Raw genomic sequence first — 17,667 nt, forward strand, 5'->3', positions numbered from 1 at the left:
TTTTATAGATTAATATAGATGAAATAAATAATTTTTTATTATTTAATAAATACGAGTTGTTGGCAACACTGTTAATAGAGTTAATCGTCGATTAAAGCAAATCGAAATTGATTGAAGTGATATTCTTACAGAACAACTATTTAAAAAATCAAATAGTCTGAAATGTACTGAATTCTGATTCACGTAAAAGCCTTTGACTATCGATCGAATTCTTATATCGTGTCTTTATTTTATATACTGTAAAAGAAGGGAGGATATAAAGAATATTTTGCCTCATTTTTGCGCGTTCAGCCACAAGAATTTGCCTGAAGCAAGCACCACTTTTAACATATCCACCGATGGAAAGAGAATGTCACGTTGAATCGTCCATAGTGAGGTGGAGAGCCAAGTTGCGTCTCTTTTCGAGATTCATCCGATCAGCGATTCGAATCAGGTTTGCCTGCTCAAGACGAAGAGCTCGTCTTAATTCCTGCAGCTTCCACCCCGCCTCAATCTGCTTCTCAGCTATTTGCTTCTGCAAGGCGGCGATCCGCCGGTTTAAGGCATCGTAATCCGCCCGCAGCCGATCGCTACCGTGGTCCCGGTTAATCGCTGATCGATCGCAGACCGCAGCGCTGCTATCTTGTTGCACCATATTTGAAGTCAACAGACAGATCTTATCGTGCAGCTCAGCCAGTTGTGTTAGTGTCAAAGACTGGAAGAGACAGACGCAAATATTTTCACAGACGAGTTATTTATGTTTAAGGCTTTTATTCGCTCACTGCTGCTATCTCAGATTGCAATTTTAGGAGTAATAAAAATAAACCAAATATATTTTCCTTTTATTTCATTAATTAGTGCATAAACATATATCTAGAAATTAATTTTAATATATAATAATTATATATATTTCATATATTTATAATTTTATAATATTATATATTTTACAACTCTATTCTAAGTTCTATAAATTGCAAATTTTGTCTCGTTAATAATTTTATTCAAATATATTTTGAAAAAATTTTTGTGTATCTCTCACTTCTGAGATAGTAGTAATAAGTAGCCACAGAAGCTCAAAAAAATTATTTTAACAATATATCTAGATGTGTATGACTGACATTTATATTGATTTTTATTTCAAAGCCGTCTTATGTAATATCTTTAGATGTTAAAATGCGATCTAATCCGCGATTGGTTGATGACATCTTGAGATAATATTCAAGAGAGGTTGAAATAAAAGACAGACTTAAATAAGATACCAACGAAATTCTAGCATGACGGAGTATAGCAACATATTTAAATAACGAAAATAGCTATATATGTTGAAAGTAGTTCTTAGTGCTCAATAATTTTCTAGGTAAAGGTTTAAATATAAGATTCGACTATAAAATCGATAAAATATAAAATAAAAAATATCGACATACATACGTATATCCATTTATGTAGGTGACCAAATAGAGATATATAGTTAGAATAATTTTTTACGCGTATATATTTAGAGAAAATATTTTTTCGTTCATTTATTACAAATAGAAGAAAAATTGACGTGAGATTTAATAGATATGAAGAAGCAAGCGCGGACCAGCAAAATGAACTCTTATCACCGCACGTACATACTTTCAACCAAGATTCAGGGTCAAAAGCTGCAAGCTCATCGCCATTATCCGCACCTGCAACCTTGGTAACTTCCACACCAAGCTCCTGGGGAAACGATTCATTTCCGGCGTTAATATGCAAGTCGGAAAATTCAAATTACCCTTGGGATAAATCATCAAATAGGACGCGTATTAAACTAGCGCTACCTATTATTAGCCTCACCGATAATTGCTTTATGTAATTCTCATTATCCATCCTGCATTTATTAAGCAGTCTCAACAGTTCATCGATATCCTGTACCTCGATCTCTGCTAAATAGATACTCTCGGATAGCTTTTGCGATTCTTTTAATAACTCCACAATGGACGGCACGGTCCAGCGATTGATCTCAAAATCATCGTCTAGCGTCGTCGCCATCGGCGGTCTCGATGGAATTTTGCCATCCACATATTGTATATAATCACGCACACGTTGCACGGCTGTTGTATTGCGAGAACAAATGTAGAACTAACTTGCAAAAATTATGTAATCAGAGTTGTTGTTCGTGTCGCACGCGCTCTCTGCGTATCATCAAAAGATCTAGATATCGTTAGCATTCTGCATAAAAATGACGTACGACTTTTTGCGCCGACGTTGCGTAATTAATAGAATGTAATAATTTGCAAAATGTTGCCTTCGAGTGTCTCAAGTTTGTGAAAATACTTAACTTATTAAGATATTAGCTGGACTAATTAGGGGCTATGAATAAGGAAATCCGCGTTTCTACGGCGCGATAAAAACTGTCGGAGTGACAAAACAGTTGAAAAAGTTTTTATGCAAGTTTTTACCGTCATATTGCTTTTCAATTTGCTTCTTCAGTAATTCATTCGCCTTAACGAAGTCGCCGCATTCATCCGGTTTAATCACGCCAGCCTCTGGAATTACAAAGATGTCTTTCCTTTTAATTCCTTTTAATGCGAGCGCGGCCGAACAAAATTCAATGATGGGAAAAAGACCCGCCAAAAACCACCGAACGAATGAAACGTATTATACGGCTGAATTATGTCCATTGATTTAAAATAGCCGCGCTAACATTTTCCAATAATATATATCGAAAGAACCGATACGAACCTACGTCAGGAGAGAGAGATTTCAGTAATTTAACCTTTTCGTTCTGCAAATTACTGATTTCGTTGTTTAAGCGCGCCTTTTCAGCTTGACAGTCATCCAAACTGGATTTTAGTTCCACGTTTTCCATTTTCAGCACATTATTCTCGACAAACAGTTGTCGAATTTGGTCCTCCGTATCAATAACATGCTCAGGATAATGTTTTATTTCGTCCTGCCACGCTTTGAATCGACCTACTTCTAATTCGAGACCTTCATTGATCATTTTTAATTTATTATTCTCTTCCGTCGCGTGCCTTAAATCTTCTCTCGCCTTGTCTATCTCGATCATCAATTTCTTCAATTCATTTTCAGACCTGTCGATATCGTCCACATCCTCTATAAAATCACCTTTCGATTTCTCGATATTCTCTTTTAATTTATTGATCTCATTCTGCGCTCTTCTTAGCTTGTCCCGCAATTCTTCATTTTCTGTCGTTAACTTCTCTAAATCTTGCCGCTCTTTATCACGCTCCATCCTCACTCTCGCCAAATCATCTTTTAATTTGCCATTTTCGATTTCAGTCTTCTCCAATTCTCTCTGTATCGCTAACGACCGATCTTCCGAGGCGGCCAATTCGATTGTTAATCGTTCGTTATCCGCCCTGCATCTATTCAAATCGTCTTGCAATTGGGCCAGGGCATTTCTGGCCCTCTCTTTTTCATTCGACAAGTCAACAAGCTGTTCATCTAAAATTTTAATCTTTGTTTCGGCATTGCCGAGTACTTTCTTCAATTCGTCGATCTCTGCCTTTAACTCGCTGTTCTGATTCTCGGATTTATCGAGGTCATTCTTCACTTTTGCTAAATCCAACTTGAAGGAATCGAGTTCCACTGCTATTTTAGTATTTTCGATTTTCAGAGCGTCATTTTCGTTTTCCAGTACAGCGCGTCGTTTATTCACATCGTTCGTCTCATATTTCAAACTTTCATTTTCCACGCGCGTCTTATCCAGTTCCGCCTTTAGCTCCATTAATTCGCCGCTTAGAACGATCGCCTTTTTCTCGGCAGCTTCCTTCGCAGCTTTACCCGACACAACTTCTTTACCTAATCCACTCACTTCCGCTCGTAAACTATCTAACTCACTCAAAAGTGCCTCCTTCTCCTCCAGCAACGTGGCCAAACGATATTGCAATGCGTTCACCTCGTCCTGCGCGTGGATCGACGTTTTCTTTAAATCCTCTACTTCGCTATTCAACTTGCCATTCGCCAATTCAAGAGCATCGAAATTCTTCTGCAGATTTTCCAGCTCCGCTCTCAATCTATCGTTTTCCGATTGGCTAGCAGATAATTCCAATCTAATTTTTTCTGATAATGCCTGTTCAGCCGTCAGGCTGGACTTCAGACTTTTAATTTCAGCCCTCTGCCCATCACCCTCGCCTTTCAGTTTGCCAAATTCTTCCTCGAATTTCTGTCGTTCTTTCCTCAGATCCGTGTTCTCCAGTTTCAGGCCATCCACCTCGGACATCAGCTTATTCGATTCATTTTTCAATTTGTTGTTTTCAGCCGTTAGCGTATTCGTTTTCGATTTTAATGCGTCATTGTCCGTTTTCAAAGCTAACATTTCATTTTTTGTGTTTTCAAGTTCTGCCTTTAATGCTGATACTTGACGCGACAAGCTCTCCTCTTTATCTCTTATTTTATCATTCTCTGTTCTTAATTTAATCAATTCAGTTTTCAATGTTTCAAGCTCCTCTCTTAAAGCAACGGCCTCGTCTTTAACCTTCGTCAGTTCCTCCACAGCCTTTTCTTTAGCAGATTTTTCGGCGAATGAAGACAGATTTAGTCCTTTTAACGAATTTTTAAGCTCCGCTATTTCTCCCTCGAGCTTAATCTTCTCGTTTCTAAGATTCGTTATCTCTTTCTCTAATGCCTGATGCTCAACCTATGAATTTTAATGTGTTTATTATCAAAGGTACAAGAAGTTACAGGAGAAATACGTAACTAATTATCTCTACCTTACAGACGTTTAAAGCTTCCTTTGTCTTGTCAGTCTCGATGGATAACTTATCTACGTCCATTTTAAGCTTGCAATTTTCCAACTTCCAATATTCAATATCTTCCTCCGCCTTAGATAATTGCGATTGAAGATCTGATATAGCCGGTCTTAAATTATTAATCTCGCTCATCATCTCAGCATTCGCGGTCCTTAGGCTCGACGATTCCTTGCCCAGATTCAGCAGCTCGCTTTTGAGGGCGTCTCTCTCTTCTTTCAGAACATGACTTTGCACCTTCATCTCGTCGATCTTCGAGATCAAATTTTTCATCTCGTTCTTTAACGCCGCTAATTCTTCCTGAATGTCTCGTTTAGCAACAGTTTCCGAACTTAGATCTAGTTTCAGTTTTCCGATCTCATTTTGCAAAGCGTTGATCTCATTTTGCATCCTGTCCTTATCAGTCTGTAAACTAGCGATCTGAGCCTCGAGAAGCTTAACCCGATCCTCGGCGTCGTCGAGTTGTCCTCTTAATTTGTTTACTTCTTCCGTCGATAAATTTATTTGTTCATTCAGTTTATTTAGTTTCGTGTTTAGCCTATCATTTTCGTCTTTGTAGCTACTCATCTCCGCCTTAATGTCCTTGTTCTCTGTTTCCGTTCGGTGAATATCTGCCTTTAGCTGTTCGTTTATAACTTTCGCCTCTTTCAGTTCATTATTTAACTCGGCCGCTCCTCGCCGCAAATCTGCAACTTCGTTATTTGCCCTCGTCAATTTATTACTTGTATTATCCACATCCTTTTTCAGAGTTTCTATTTCGGACGATAATTTTGTTAGTTGTTCTTTCCCATCATCCGCTTCTTGTAACAATTTTCTGTTCTCCGACTTCAACTTTGCCATTTCGCCCTGCGAAGTATTCAAGTCCGCGAGTAGCTTGTTATTATTTACATTAGCCTTCTCCAATTCTTCTGTAAGAACTTCATTCTCGACTTTAAATTTGTTCAATTGTTTCTTTGCGTCGTCTAACGCTACATTTGTCTTAGACAGGTTGTCTTTAAGAAGACCATTCTCGGATTTCAAGTTGTCCCTTTCAGTCGTCAGATTGTCTCTTTCGGTTTTAACAACAGCACTTTCGTCCTTCAGTTTATCGCTCTCAACCTTTAATCTATCCATTTCTTGTAGCAGTCTATCGAGGCCATCCTTCAATGCAACCCCTTCGGATTTTAATTGATCAGTCTCCGCCATTCGCCTCTCTAATTCGTTCTTTAAATGCTCATTCTCGGATAATAATTGATCCAGCCTTGTCTTAACATTATTATTTATCGCTCTCGAAGATTCCAATTCCTTAATCATGTTATCAAGATTGTTTTTCAAAGCAACATTTTCTTCTTTAAGTTCGTTAGTCTCTAATTTAGCATTTTCCAATGTCTCTTTCAAGAATTCATTCTCTGCCCCGAGACTATGCAAATCGCCCCTCATGCTCCGTAGCTCTTCTTGCGCCACTTGAAATTTTTCTTCCTCAAGACGCAGGTCAACGTTCAACTTATCGATCTCGCTCCTTAATTCATTATTTTCTTCTTTAACTGCCCCCAATTCTTCGTGTGTTTTTCGAATTTCCCTGTCCCACGATGCATTCTTGATATTTAATTCGTCGCGTTCGGATTTCGTTGTCTCAACGTGCTCCTTCAGAAGCTCATTTTCGTTGCGGAGTTCATTTATTTGATAGTCTCTCTCGGCCGCCACATCTCGTATCTTCCCCAGCTCATCGAGAAGTTCCTTTTTCTCCGTCTCAAGATTATACAGCTGGGACCTCATATCTTCGATCTCGCTCTGCAACTTACTCACGGCTTGCACATCCCGTGCCAGTCCCGACTGCCGCAGGCTTCCGAGTAGCTCCGTAATCTGCGAACAAACACCCAATTGTCATGAATACTACTACAGAGTTTTGGACAAGCATAAACATTCTCTAGCATTTGTATCATCTCGACGAAACAGAGGTCTGCGTGTCGGCGTAAAACATTTATGACTTTTAACGTATCGCACGAGCGACCAATCATCGAACATTTATAAACGCGGAGAAACAAAGGAGAAAATACCTTATCGTCAGGTTTTCCAGGTTCCTCCTTCATTTCGGCCATTTCATCCATCGTGGTCGTAGGACTGACGATTAACTGATCCAGATCTAACGACGGTGCGGCGACGGCGGCGGCTTTCTGTTGATCGAGTTCGCTTCGTAGAGCCTCCGCGTAAGCCGTCTTCTCATCCAAATGCGTTTTCAATTCAGCCAGGAGCGTCTCGCAATTACGTAACTGGCTTAGCAGTGTCGACATGTCCATTTCTTCCTCATCTGTAGGTAGAGGAAGGATCCTCTCCTCTGAGACCGGTGTAACAACCTCCTCTATTGAACGGCGAATCTGCGTCAATTCAGCTTGCAGACGCTCCGTTCGTAACAGATCCTCGTAGCTCTTTGATAGATCCACCGATGTCTGCATTGATCTCTCGACAACCACGGACACCTGTTGATCAGCCTTCTGACCATCTTTCATTAACTCACGAAGCTTTGCCCTCAAACGATTTAATGCCGCACAGGAAGTATCCTCCTCGGCTTCCACCAGCTTCAGCTTCAGATGCGATATCGTGTCTCGCATTCTGTCACGATATCAACAGTTTGCACGTAATTATATTGGCGTGCCGCATTTAATGAAGATAGATGGTTTTCAAGGAAATATAGCGATTGACGAACTGTGATTAATCTCCTTTTAAAGCTATACAATTTTGTGAAATATAAAGCTATTCATTACGATAATTTCCGAACGATTTAATATTAATTTTACAAACGAGAGGAATGTTCTTTTTTTTGCAAAAATATTAAAAATATTAAATCGGATACATTATCCGTAAACAATTTTCTTAGATCATCAAAATAATTATGTAGGACGTTAAAATTGCTACAATGTTTTTCAGCATTGGTCATCACGTTTGAAAATCCTAATATTTCTTTGAATGATCCAATAAAATAAATATTTTTAGATCTACATCTTGCTCAATTTTTAGATACTCCAGCAAAACCGTTCTCTTCGTAAAGTGGCTCTTTTTACCCTTCATCTCCTGCTTATTGCACGGCTATTCTTTCGTCCATTAAAGCAATATGCAGAGAGAAAGGAAGGAAGGAAGGAAGGAAAGAAGGGAGAGACTCATTAAACTGTCTTAGCAAAATTTCATAGTCAATAGGCATTGCATACTGTTTTTTTTCGGCAGCAAAACGATCTCTCAGCGCTGCTATTTTCTCCCTCACGTATTTAACTTTTTCGCACGGATCGTCGCAGCAATCTCGTTCGGCGAGACTCTCCTCGAGGTTGCGAACTTTTTCCGCCAGCTCCTCATTTGCATTCTGCAGCCTTTCGTTTTCCTCGCGGTAATGCACGAGCAAGGGATCAGTACCCAATACCCCGTCGGGCTTCACACCTATACGAAAATTACTTGACCGCCCGAAATGTATTTGGTACTCTCTTGTATATAACTAAGAAAACAAGGATCTCTTGCATTGAGTTGTACATATCGATAAGAGCTATGGAAATGTTAAAATAAAGAACGCGAACAGTGGAATTTATAAAATAATATATACATTTATAAAATAAGATATCTATTGGAGAATCGTTTAACATAATGAAATATTTAACTTAGCAAAATATTTTTGTACGATATTCCGCGTAATATCTAGAATCAATATAGGACACATTTTATTATTATACGGAAACCGTTCCATAAATGAAACACGGGAAAAGTGCCGCGCTAAAATTATACTTTATATATATATATATATATATATATATATACACACACACTCGAGAAAAACGATTTTTTCTTATGAAATTTATTCTACAATAGATATACAGAGCATAAAGAGAGCAAAGGTAGACAAGGAAAAGTTCGGCTATGAAGTGGAACATCGATACCGAATGATCGTAGGGCTTGTTTCAGAGACCTATTTTCGCTCTCGAGCTGCAGCCGTTCCATGCGCCACTTCTTCATTTGGCACTTCATTACCGTCAGTTTTCTCAGGGCGAACGGCAGATCGTAGATCTCCGACTCTTTGGAATTGTCGCTGAAGGGGTTGTAGTCGCAGCAGCAGCATGGCTCGTGCGGTGGCGATTCGATCGGCTTTGGCGGCCGCGGTGCATGGCATCCGCATGAACAAAACGGTGGCGCGTATCGATCGTCCATGACCTGGTACAATTTTGAGGTCCACTTTTAACCTTTCTGCATGATGTGCGATCTACGGTACGAATTTATCCTGGAAACACTCGTACAGTCATTACAACGCTCTTTGCCGAAGCTCGTCCGAAATAAAAAATGCAAAAGTTACTTGGTGTCAAGCGCTAATTCTATATCATACTTCTAACATTATCGGGATGGAAAACAAGTTATTTACGACTCACAGGTCAATGCATAGATAACCCGCGACGGTGGAGTGCGTTATCATTGTTCCGTAAAAAAGCTTCGCCAAGATAAAATTTTTTTATGCATAGAGATAGGAGATTGTGCGCGGAAAATCGTGAAACGTCAGTCAGAAATATTTTTGGTATTATTCTCAGCGAGTTGGACACGCGGTGACATCGACAACGAAGATCGATATAACTCGATTTAATTTATAATGCCGATTGAACTTCGAATAATTTAATTCGCGAAATTGTTCATAAAATAGATCAAATCTTCAGTGATATGTAAAGATAGAATAAATCAAATGAATTCTCTTACACACGTGGCGTCGCAAGAATTTTCATCGTTAGAGGGTATAATGTGAGATATTATTGTCGTTTGTGACAGTTTGCAGATGGAGACGTTAGAGAACACGCGCATTATTCACCGAGCAAAGTTCGCGCGCACCGAGAAACCGGAAGTACCGATTACGTACAAGCCACATAATTAAGCGGTCGCTATAATTAAATTGCGCGCAGTATGCCCGGCGAGCAGTCCTCGTTAGAGCAGTCTTATTAGGTGTTCCGATATTGAGGACCCCCAGCGCAGCGATACTGAACGCTTCTTAAGTTTCGAGAGTTTCGAGAGCACTTGGACCACAGTTCGGTTCTGTTCGAGAACTTATCGAGAAGGCCCGTCATCAATTAAATCTGCGCGGTAATTGCAAAGGAAGGAGGAAAACACGGGTGTGCGGCGCGGGGCTTAGAAGGAACTTCACAAAACTTTCCGCCCCCTTTTTGCTCTCGCCGCATTACTCGTGCAAAATCACCGTTTCGTTTTAATCGAATTGGAGTAACAACGGACGGGTTCTTAGCTCTTACAGGATGTATGTACAGTAAATAACGCAAATGTATCGCAGGTATATATGCAACGGATACCTGAAACGTGAAGATATCTGTATTCCTGTTTTTCTATCACGCGTTACATAAAAATCGATTTCTCCGACTTTCCGAGGCATTCGCTCGTTAGTGACATTTCGACATGTAAATTTTCAAGTTGACGAAACATTGTATTTGTAGACAATTAAAAATTTGTGCAAGTTATTAATGTTGCTACGATATGCACGTTTTAATAAAAAAAAAAAATGCTCATTTGTGCACAAATGTAATTAATAAAATAATAAAAATTAATTAACGTTTATATTAGATTTACAAGTGGTACAATGTGCTAACTACGACGGAACATTTTTGAAAATTAATAATAATTTAAATGAAAATCTGCATAAAGGTAAAGTCATAAATTTAATATACAAACATATATATATTTATAAAGGACTTTTTATATAAATGTTTAATATCTAATATTGACATTTAGCGAGGTTTATTATTCCCCTCGGAATGCGTTTTGTCACGTATCACGTAATTCTAATAAAATTGAGGAAGCGACAATGAGTGACAAATACCTCGACGATTACCTGTCAGTGATCGCGATTGACGTCGCCGTCGAGGAAAAGACGAGAATCGCCAGAATGGCTGTTGCGACATTGCACAAGCTACATAACGTGATGCGGCAGATGAGAGATTGGCGGGAAGATAGCGCGAAACTGAAGAGTAATATCTGGCGGATGAAAATGGCTCTGTGTGTGGATGACAAGAATGGGAACGATAACCAGCAGATCGATCCTTTGATCGTGCATCAGAAGGCGGAGATTAGCCGGTTGGAGCAGGCGAACGGCGCTTTGGAGAACGAGGTAACGAGTCTGAGGCGCGCTCTGGCGAAAACCGAGGAGGAGATCGCGAGTGTCGCCGTTTGCGAAATAAGCGATAAGATTGTCGCGCTCGAGAATGAATTCTCGAGCGAGAGACAGCGTATGAACGACGAGATTTTGCATTTGAAGACGCGGCTGAAAGAGACCGAGGAGAGTGAGACGAATGTCGTGTTAAAGCGACTCAGGGACGAGCTGAACGAGTTTGCGAGAGGCGACCAAACGATCGAAATAATCTTCGCGAACGCGATTGGTAAGACCGTAGAGATGATTATCGGTCTGTCGGAGGAGCTCGTGAATGTTAGCGAGAATTTGTACAGGTGCAAGACCAGAAACAAGAGCTTGCGTTTCAAGCTGGGTAAATTGAGGGCCATGTTGCGCTCGAGGTGCGGTAATAGCGCGGAATATCGGAAGAGGATCGGCGAATTGAACAATCTCGCCGAGCAATTGATGGGGGAGATGGGCCGGCTGAAAGTTATTCGCGAGAATGCGAACTATAGCGAAAGTTCGGACGCCACGGTTATCACGGACGTTGTTAGACACGTCGAGCGTTTGATGAACGACTTGAGGAACAATTTAAAGTGCGATCGCGAGGCGATGATCGCCGCTGGCGATCCCGACTGTTTGAAATACATGAAGAAAGTGGTTAATCTAAAGGTAAACCTGAAAGTGCTGTCCGTGGAGCTCAGACGATCGAACGTGCCGATGGACAAACGATTATGCGGGAATGGCGGTCAGTACGAGAAATGCTTGGAAGCAGCTTCCTCGTTGAACGATTTCTTACGGGAAATCGATAGTGAGATTGAAAAATTGAAGATAAAACCGATGAACGAGTATTGCAAAATTGGTGGCGTCAGCGGCTCGCGATACATGACTAAGGTCACGGAGCTCGAGGATATTGTTAGAAAATCAATCGCAGTGATCGGCATTTTGAAACAGGCCTCGCCAGAAGTTATAAATAGCAACGAGAAAATAACGGAGGCGCTGGAAGACCTGATCGAGCGACTGTGCCGCAAGATGAAGGAACTCGAAATTTTTGATGATCGCGCGAATTTACGCGAGAGACTCGAACAGCTTGAAGCTTTGGTCATGCGTTTGAAATCGGAATTATTGGAGAAGGACGAGCGTATAAATGCGCTGAACGACGAGCATGCGAGCATCAAATTAACATTAGAGAGAGATCGTGAGAGGTACGAGAAGATTATCGCTGACACACGCGAGGTGAACGGGACTCTTCGAGAAGATATAAAAAGGGGGAGGCAAGAAATATTGGAGCTGTCGCTTGAACGCGACCATTCCGAGCGACGTGTCGCGGAAATGCAACTGATGAAGGCTGAAATTGACGCGGCGAGAAAAGAATTGCGGGACCTTCGTGATGATAAAGAGACGTTATTAGGGGAAACGACAAGGTTGCGTAACATTCTCGGGGAGAGGGACAAGAAAATTGAGAATATTATTACCCAGGGGGACGAGTTGAAAGCGGCCCTTAGGGCCGAGATAGAGGAGCTGAAGGCGAAACTTGGGATCACTTCCGATGAAAATGTAAAACTGAGAAGTATAATTGAGGGACTTGGGAAACAGGAGGAACGTGAGCGACTGGGCGAATTGAAAAGTTCGGCGAAGGAAAGCGGCGGGGTGGCACGAGACAATGGCGAGGAACGTGCGCGAAACCTCAGGGATGAGTATTTGAAAGCCGAGTCAAATGAGTCTAAAATAAGTCTGAACAAGGCGGACGAGCGAATCGGCGACTATTTCAAGTCCGCGCTAGATGAAAGCGTCGGTGACAGGATCGGGTTGGGGGGTGAAATTTCTGATTTCGAGTCTAACGAGCAGTCGTTGACGTATCGATCGAACGTTCTCCGCCGGGCGAGCGCCGGCGAGAGAACGACGTCGGGAGAATTCGACAGAGTGATAGCGGAGTACAAAGCGTCGGAGGATAAAGTCAAACAGCTTGAAAACGAGAAAGAACAACTCGAGGAGGAGTTGTCGGAGTTGAGGTCCGAGAAAGGATTGCTGGATGGGTCGATGGCCGATGCCAATAACAAGTGCGCCGCGCTGCAAGATCAAGTGAACAAATTTAAGTCCGAGCGTAACGGCCTTCGGGAGCAGATAAGCGTGCACGAGGCTGCCGCGGAGAATTTAAAGTTGATGCTGGAGAGAGCGCGGGCGGAGCTCGCGGACGCGGCCGCCGATTCGACGCGCCTGCGATCGGAGCACTCGAGGGTCGTCGACGATTTGGATACGCTGTCTCTACGGAATACCGAGGCCGAAGACCGTGTACGAGTGCTGTTGACAGAAAAGAACGAGTTCGCGACGCGTATTAACGAGCTCAATGATGAGAACGTCGCCCTGCGAGAGCAGTTGAATAAGGCGAGAGAGGAGAATGAATATTTTTCCATGGAATTGAATAAATCAAGGGTCGAAAATGACAAAGCGAAAGCGGAAAATGCTCTTCTGCAGGCTACCTGCGACACGAGGGAGAGAGATAACGTCGCCCTGGGACGGGAGAGGGACGACGCGAGAGCGAGAATAAATGAAATCGGTAACGAGTGCCGAGCACTCGGTAATCAACTCAAGACCCAGCGAATGAAGTACGAGGCGTTGCGGCTTGCCGCGGCCGCGTTGCGCGACGAAAATAACGATCGTAAGAATTACTTAAAGAAGATCGATACGCAGCGTCCGCTTACGGCGGGGGACCGCGAGCGGGGATTCGCTGACGCTTATAACGAGATTAAACAGAAGCAGAATTGCTCGAATACCACGTGTACGAGCGTAAAGGTTGAATTTGGCGAATGGAGGGACGGCGGAACAGAAGTCAAAGTAGAATCTGATACACGCGCCGGCCATGATAACAAAGCGGAGATCAAAGACGAGCCGAAGGCTGAACTAAAGAGACCGAGAAGCGGGAATAAGGCTTTGAAATTAGAGCGGGCGAATTCGAGGTCGGAAAACTCCGTGGATACAATGGAACTGGCGGAAGGCGGAACCGAAAGCTTAGTGGCGTGGACGGAAGCACCGGACGACGGACAGATCGTCGGTTCTATCCTGGGGAAACCCGAGATCGCGAGTATCTGGCGCGGGAAAGGAATAAGCAATTATCCCGATGATCCGGAGATGTTCCAGGGTAACGAAAGAAGTGTCGCGGCGCTCGATATCGATCTGCTCGAGGCCGAGTCGAATAGGACGCTGAAGATGAAAGCGGATATCCCGCGTAGTAATCGTAACTCCTGTCGGACGGACGACGATGAGAAAACGGAGGCCGACTTCGGTAAAGCGACGGAGGAGATTCAGGCTTTGAAACTCGAACTGATGAATCTAAGGGACGAGAAGGCGACGTTGAGGTTGCAGTTCGAGACATTTAAGGAAGAATTAAACGCATTGAGATCAGAAAGGGTGGCTTTAAAGGACGAGCTCGCCGCCTCGAGGAAGTCGAACTTCGATCTTAGGCTCAAAGTGAACGACCTGCGAGGCGCTAACGAAAAATTGAAGGAGATAAATGCGGGATTGAGGGTGGGTTGTCCGCGGGATGCGTCGAGAGGGACGAATGAATGTACCACGATGTCGGAAGCGCCGGAGAAAAGATTAAAAAATAATTACGAGAGCGCGTTAAGTGACTATCTAAAGAAGTACATTTTTACGGAAAATAATCTGCGGCTAATTAACAGACGAAATCGATTCGATCGCGTCTCTCCCAAGAATCCTGGACTGCAATCCGTCGAAGAGAATTTACAACATATAGAGGGACAAAAATCCTAAAGTTGCACGCGTATACTAAATTGTGTATTATTGTAATTTATTAAATTTTACTGTCTCTATTCGTTTTACTATATTTGTTAATTCACATCGTGAATTTGTTTTTATTAATTTAATTAAGGAGAAAAGTAATTGAAGCGCGTAGCAAAAATAGCTTGTGAGATAAAAAGATAAATATAATTTTATTGTGCTTTGCTCATTCATTATATTTTAGAATAGGTTTTATACTTCATTTAGTTTCTTTTCTTGCCAAAGATTCCACGTAACGGGTGGTTCTTCTAAAATTTATGAAGGTAACTCGCGCGTGTTCTCCCAGCGAGCGCCCAGGAATCGTTTTAAGAGCAACTGACAAAACCTCCTGAAAGCGCGGCTGCTTCATCTTCAGCTTTTAGGGCGACGAGTAGTTAAAGCCAAACAGGACAATGACAACAGCGGCGTGACGGCGATAAGGATAAAGCGGTGTCGGTGGAGCGCGTAATAATGCATTAATCGCGCGCGCATGTCGAGCCATTATCGCATACTCTACGACCACGGCATCACGTCGAAAATCCTTGTCTGAGATTATTTCAGCAAAAACGTAAAGCCCGCTTTGCGCGGCATAGTTGGCGCTCATCTATCATTCCCCTAGACTGCCAGAGTGCGACGTGGCACATTGCAAATGAGTGGATGGTCCTCCGGCGCCTCTACAATTACATTCTTCTTGCACATCTCGGTCTTCGACCTTTACTCTCACTCTATTAAACACTCGCAATTACATTTCGACGAGGTCTCCGCGAGACGAAGTAAATATTATAATTCTATTGAAGTTCGAAGCTTCTACAACGGATATCGTTTTTGGCAATGGGATAAAAAAATAAAAGTAGTGTCTGGCGACAGAATAGCGTCGAATATTATTTTGTTTAGATTGCGATCGATAATCTCGTTTTATTAAAAAAAATTTTTTTCACCAAAAATTTATTTTATAAAAAAAAAGCCCACAATAACCGGATGGACGTAATAGCTTTATGCTCAATTATGCTTCGCGCGTAATTTTTTACTGCAACACGCACGTGGCATACGCGCGAGATGAAAGCGTGTATCGTACTCGATATGAAAACGCGTTCGGATGTATATTTTGTAATATCTTCCGTGATAAATCAACTGATCGCGTGTAACAGCGGACGTCACACACGCGAAAAACATTGAATTGTCGTAACGACAGATGTTACAAGCCCCTTTTGTTTTGCGACTCCACACGTGAGATACACGTTGATGCGCATTTTTGTCCGTGACTCGTCACATTTCCACGGATTAAATATCCGGACGTGCATTATGTCGTGCACGTACAATCGCGTATCATACGAGCAATCTCAAATAGAGAGACGCCTCTTTCGCGCTGTTAATGAGACGAATCATGAGATTAATTTATCCTTATCAAAAATATGCCAGACATTATAACGGATTTCATTCAAATATTGATTTTGTTTTTTATATTTAACTTCTTGACACGTGCCGATAAAATTAGTGAAATAAAAAAAACATCGGTTTTTTTTTAGTGCAAAAGAGAGATGTAATATTAGTGATTGATATGATATCGATTTAATTAGTAAAGTAAAAATATCGCTTCTTAATGCAAAAAGAGACGCAACATTAATAATTGATACGCTCCTCAAAAAGTAATTATTGTACAACTATTTTTAAAAATTAAATCTTTTTTGGTTTTTTTTTGTTTTAATCCGAGCGTCAAAAATTTTAAGAATTCACAAACTTATTTCGCGTTGACTAATATCTAACACAGTATTAATTAAATTTTAAAACGAATGAAGAAAATTATTACAGGTCAATTCATTTACCATTCTGCGAGAAAGTTTTTCTTTTAAGTTTTTCTATTAACTTGAAGAGTATAAATTTCACCTCTATTCCTAAATCGACGTTATCTTCGCTGCGTTTATATTTTGTGTTTTCACACGGAGGCAAACAATGAGTGCAGACCATTGCAAATAAAATGCAATGCGTCGAGCTGCACAGTCAGATGCGTTTCGTGAACGCAGTTCACGTACTGGTCCATGACTAAACAGACTTTAATTGCGGGAAATCACTGTAATCACGGTATGCTGGCGCAAGCTCGTTTTTTCCCCACTCCTGCCATCCTCATCGCGATGTCGATGAATGTATTTGGTAAATAAAGACTGAGAGTAATCAGTATTTAAAAAAAAACAACTATATACGTCAATTACACATTCACACCAAAAAAAGTGTCATGTCCGAGTGATTAGACCCATTTATCTCTATGTATTTTTAGGTTCTGAAACCAAATATGATCTCAGAATTGCGTCATCATATCAGGATTTTTTTTTACCCTCAAAAAATTGCTATTTTTTTTAAATTACACACTATTAATTCTGGTAAAAAAAAATCCTAATTTGATGGCGCAATTCTGAAGTCACATTCGGTTTCAGAACCTCAAAATGCAGATTTAATTTCTCGAGCATGACACTTTTTTTGTGTCTGACTGTTATTAATACATTAATAAAAAAATTACTAATGATCGTAGCCGATTCTTTTTTAAAGAAGTATTTATAAATTTATGTTTGTTTAACATTATTCATTAGCAATTTTTTAATAAACTATATATGTATTATCTATTTTAGCTAATCCTATTATAAATATAAATTATTAAGCTAAAAAATCTGTTAAATCAATATTAAAGTTAATTAAAGTTATTTTAATATAAATTAATAAAAATAGACGTTAAAAAATTATTAAATTCTAAAAATTTCAATTTATGAAATTTGAATTTATGAAAAAGCTTTCGAATTTACTGTTAAACAAATGGACATATCGAATGCAGCGATTTCGTTTCTAAGCAACAAAAATATATGCAAATAGCAAATAACTGCGTTCAGCTAAAAAAACAGTCTGCAACGGTTTTAAAATTCCTTAATTACCATTGATTTTTGCTTACTTTCTGCTGAATTTAAATTCTGCCAATATAAATCAATATTGAATACTTTATATAACAATTGTAAAGCGAACGCAGCTCAAGGTTTGTTTATAGTTAGAAATTGGGACGTTAAAGAGAAAAAAAAGCTGAAT

The 17,667-nt window shown here is 40.7% G+C and overlaps 3 protein-coding genes across 4 annotated transcripts; 1 reads left to right on the forward strand and 2 right to left on the reverse strand.

Annotated features, from left to right (window-relative positions):
- Window positions 1-204: 204 nt before the first annotated feature.
- Window positions 205-8,334, reverse strand: LOC105195821 (COP1-interactive protein 1). 2 transcript variants are annotated; one of them, XM_039448139.1, is made up of 8 exons: window positions 7,898-8,334; window positions 6,752-7,304; window positions 4,680-6,557; window positions 2,686-4,606; window positions 2,403-2,489; window positions 1,798-2,054; window positions 1,597-1,680; window positions 205-694 (listed from the first exon to the last, which is right to left on the reverse strand). In XM_039448139.1, the coding sequence occupies exons 2-8, from the start codon at window positions 7,301-7,303 to the stop codon at window positions 353-355; spliced, it is 5,121 nt and encodes a 1,706-aa protein (XP_039304073.1). In that variant the 5' UTR covers window position 7,304; window positions 7,898-8,334; the 3' UTR covers window positions 205-352. The 2 variants fall into 2 exon arrangements, with proteins under 2 accessions (XP_039304073.1, XP_025992209.2); XM_026136424.2 differs by lacking the exon at window positions 7,898-8,334 and having other exon boundaries at window positions 6,752-7,496.
- A 106-nt stretch (window positions 8,335-8,440) lies between these two features.
- Window positions 8,441-17,107, reverse strand: LOC105195820. Its single transcript, XM_039448144.1, has 2 exons — window positions 16,486-17,107; window positions 8,441-8,882 (listed from the first exon to the last, which is right to left on the reverse strand). Exons 1-2 carry the CDS (start codon window positions 16,564-16,566, stop codon window positions 8,535-8,537), a joined length of 429 nt encoding a protein of 142 aa, XP_039304078.1. The 5' UTR covers window positions 16,567-17,107; the 3' UTR covers window positions 8,441-8,534.
- LOC105195819 (major antigen) lies at window positions 10,376-14,651 on the forward strand. The gene has a single exon (XM_011161426.3). It carries the CDS (start codon window positions 10,522-10,524, stop codon window positions 14,593-14,595), a length of 4,074 nt encoding a protein of 1,357 aa, XP_011159728.2. The 5' UTR covers window positions 10,376-10,521; the 3' UTR covers window positions 14,596-14,651.
- Window positions 17,108-17,667: the final 560 nt, after the last annotated feature.

This window comes from Solenopsis invicta, chromosome 4 (assembly GCF_016802725.1).
Source record: "Solenopsis invicta isolate M01_SB chromosome 4, UNIL_Sinv_3.0, whole genome shotgun sequence".
NCBI lineage: Eukaryota > Metazoa > Arthropoda > Insecta > Hymenoptera > Formicidae > Solenopsis > Solenopsis invicta.

Excerpts from the sequence above, each read along its gene's own strand:
- LOC105195821 (XM_039448139.1), bottom strand. The coding sequence starts at position 7,303 with ATGCGAGACACGATATCGCATCTGAAGCTGAAGCTGGTGGAAGCCGAG. Across the intron at positions 6,558-6,751 it reads CTGGAAAACCTGACGATAAG|ATTACGGAGCTACTCGGAAG; the intron begins GTATTTTCTCCT and ends GTTTGTTCGCAG. Across the intron at positions 1,681-1,797 it reads ATTACATAAAGCAATTATCG|GAGCTTGGTGTGGAAGTTAC; the intron begins GTGAGGCTAATA and ends TCGTTTCCCCAG.
- LOC105195819 (XM_011161426.3), top strand. The coding sequence starts at position 10,522 with ATGAGTGACAAATACCTCGACGATTACCTGTCAGTGATCGCGATTGAC.
- LOC105195820 (XM_039448144.1), bottom strand. The coding sequence starts at position 16,566 with ATGGTCTGCACTCATTGTTTGCCTCCGTGTGAAAACACAAAATATAAA. Across the intron at positions 8,883-16,485 it reads ACGTCGATTTAGGAATAGAG|GTCATGGACGATCGATACGC; the intron begins GTGAAATTTATA and ends AAATTGTACCAG.